At 39.2% G+C, this 2,500-nt stretch overlaps 1 protein-coding gene across 9 annotated transcripts in view; it reads right to left on the bottom strand.

The window, feature by feature from the left end:
• Nucleotides 1-2,500, bottom strand: part of LOC122259423 (uncharacterized) — a 13,106-nt gene that overhangs the window by 2,790 nt on the left and 7,816 nt on the right. For 8 of the 9 annotated variants that reach the window (XM_086542319.1, XM_043026178.2, XM_086542320.1 and 5 more), the window contains 5 exons: nt 2,017-2,112; nt 1,588-1,695; nt 1,068-1,256; nt 619-774; nt 247-396 (listed from right to left, as the gene is read on the bottom strand). In XM_086542319.1, the coding sequence (XP_086398445.1) occupies nt 247-396; nt 619-774; nt 1,068-1,256; nt 1,588-1,695; nt 2,017-2,112 (699 nt within the window). The remainder of the gene's footprint in view (nt 1-246; nt 397-618; nt 775-1,067; nt 1,257-1,587; nt 1,696-2,016; nt 2,113-2,500) is intronic. The other variant, XM_086542321.1, reaches the window with a different exon arrangement.

Raw genomic sequence — 2,500 nt, 5'->3', positions numbered from 1 at the left:
AGAGAGAGAGAGAGAGAGAGAGAGAGAGAGAGAGAGAGAAAGAGAGAGAGAGAGAGAAATAAAGAGAGAGAGAGAGAGAGAGAAAGAAAGAGAGAGAGAGAGAGAGAGAAAGAGGAACTAAAAGAAGGCAAGAGAGATTGTAGAAAATAATAAAAAAGTAATAGAACTAAAAACAAAAAGGTGTCAAAAGGGAAAACGGAGGTAGAGAATGAATGATAACTGAAAGGAAAATATGATATTTCTCACTTCTTCTCGCAGTGCCTCGAGCTCGTGATGGAGTCGTGCCACAACATGGGGTCCAAACTGGGCATCTTCACGGTCAGAGTCTCTCAACATTCCATCTCTCTCACCTGACAATCCAGTCAGACTTTTCAATTTCTGATTCTCTGCTTCTACCTGTTTTACAAGAACAAGACAGATGACTGACAAATAAATCTGACAACATGCAAGATATTCTATATGTTCTAGTTGTCTTCTTGGCTATGTCTTATTAACCAATCATGGAAATGAAAATCTCCCATATTATGTCTTCAATGTATTATATGTCTTCTTAGTATCATGTAAACATCAGAAATGAATTTAGCCATGTATAACATTCAGTTACACCAAGTCACTTACTTTTAGCACATACTGAAGCAGATCTTCATACTTCTTCTTCAAGGAAAGAATGAGAAACTCGTCTCGGCTTCCCAACTCTCGGTCTGCCCCTAAGCTCTCATGACTTGCTCTTGGAACCTTCTCTTGTCTCCTCAGACGACGATGAAGCTGGTGAATCTGGAAGCATCAGTTACTAAGGTGTTATTACTACAACCAGTTAGAAAATACATTTCTGAATACTATTGCTACTGCTTTATTCCTCATGACTTTTGGTATTGAATGATGATATACTTTACAAGTAAATCATAAGCATTTGTTTGACCAAAAGCAGGTTCCATTTCTTCTGATCCTCCAGTGATGAATTTCAACAAGGTGAATTATGAAGAAACCTATAGTGGCATCCCCCCTAAATTTAATAAATAAATAGAAAAAAGAAACAAAAAAAAAACATTGCTACTAATAATTCCTGCCTTTCTCTTTAGCTTCTTATTTTCCTCCTCCATGGCTGAGCTGCCCTTTGCCATCCTACGAAGGTCCTGCAGTTCCTGTCGCAGAGCCTCTTCCTCTTGCTGGGCCTCGGACATGCTTCTGTTGAGGGCCTCCAGCATTTCTGATTGACTCTCTGTGGTGGGCTTTTGCCCTTTCTCCTCAATGGGTCCCTGTGGGGGTGAGGGCAAGACAAGGTGGTAAGAGATGCTTATAGAAATAGGTCCTAGGAATCACTGAAAAAACAGTTTATACAAAGCAATTTATACAACTCATAGTTTTAACATTCCTATCTACAAGATCCGTTACCATTAGTCTACTTATAAAAAGCATATCTGTTGAGGTTACTAAAAAACACTTTTTTAAACAAATCATATAATTTGGAAATTAACTTAATTGAGGATTAGCTTCTTTATCTTATTCTTTTAATGGGAGGTACTTATTGAGATGAGGTACTTGATACGATAACAAAAATATGGAAAAAGAAATAAGATGTTTGTTGACCTCTCTCCTGGGTGGATGTTCTGGGTCTCTCTTTTTGCTCCATTTCTTGACGATGTGACTTGTATCTTTGGAGAGTTGGTTGCCTTGTCGGACATGATTCAATGCATCCTAAAAAGAAATTATTGTTAACAAAGACAGGTATGCCTCATCTACCTACCTGCTAAAGAGGGTCTTCATATAAAAATATGCAGATGTACACTGCACTTTCAACCATAATAGATTTTTTTTGCTGAATTTTCACATGAAGCAGGATCATGCTTGGTTTTAAAAAATAAAAATACATACATTCAGCCTTATAATTTACAATAAAAGGCCAAAGACTGAGTTCCTCTATCTAATAATCTCATGCGCTTAGACAATCGGTTCTAATTAGCTTTGATTCGCTTCTTTATTCTTCTGCTCACTTCAATATGATCGCTCCATACCGACCTTCAAGACACGAGCTTCCCTGTAGAGCTTGCGCAGGTGCCTCTGGCTGGGGCGGCTCTCCTCATCTGACTCCCAGTCTGGCTGGGGTTGTCCTTCCTAAGGAATTATTATGAGTTGTCTTATCATAAGCTTCTATTAACCCATTAATGACGGGGCTATTTTGGCTCTAAATGGTTGAAATGCCAGGATATTGCTAAGCATAAGCCTAACGCCTCGGGATTCTCGGCCGCACTAGCCGCGACCGAGCACTGTACGCCTGATCACCTGGCACGTCAGCCTTGGCTAAATATCTCATTCCCGGCGTCTGACCCAAAAACCACTCGACGTGATATCTTGTCACCCGTCATTAACAAGTTAATATTTCTGTGGCATAGAGAAAATTGTACTAAAAGGACAGACTGGAAAAGGAAGTTCAAAAGACAGAAGGAAGATCAAAGAGAATAGGAAAAACACATATCTCTATGAGTCTTTATTGCAGATGGTT

Source organism: Penaeus japonicus, unplaced genomic scaffold (genome assembly GCF_977035675.1).
Source record: "Penaeus japonicus unplaced genomic scaffold, GWHDUDI00000001_assembly GWHDUDI00000012, whole genome shotgun sequence".
Taxonomy (NCBI): domain Eukaryota; kingdom Metazoa; phylum Arthropoda; class Malacostraca; order Decapoda; family Penaeidae; genus Penaeus; species Penaeus japonicus.
The sequence above is the reverse complement of the archived record's forward strand: the minus strand, read 5'-3'. Positions and strand labels throughout refer to the sequence as shown.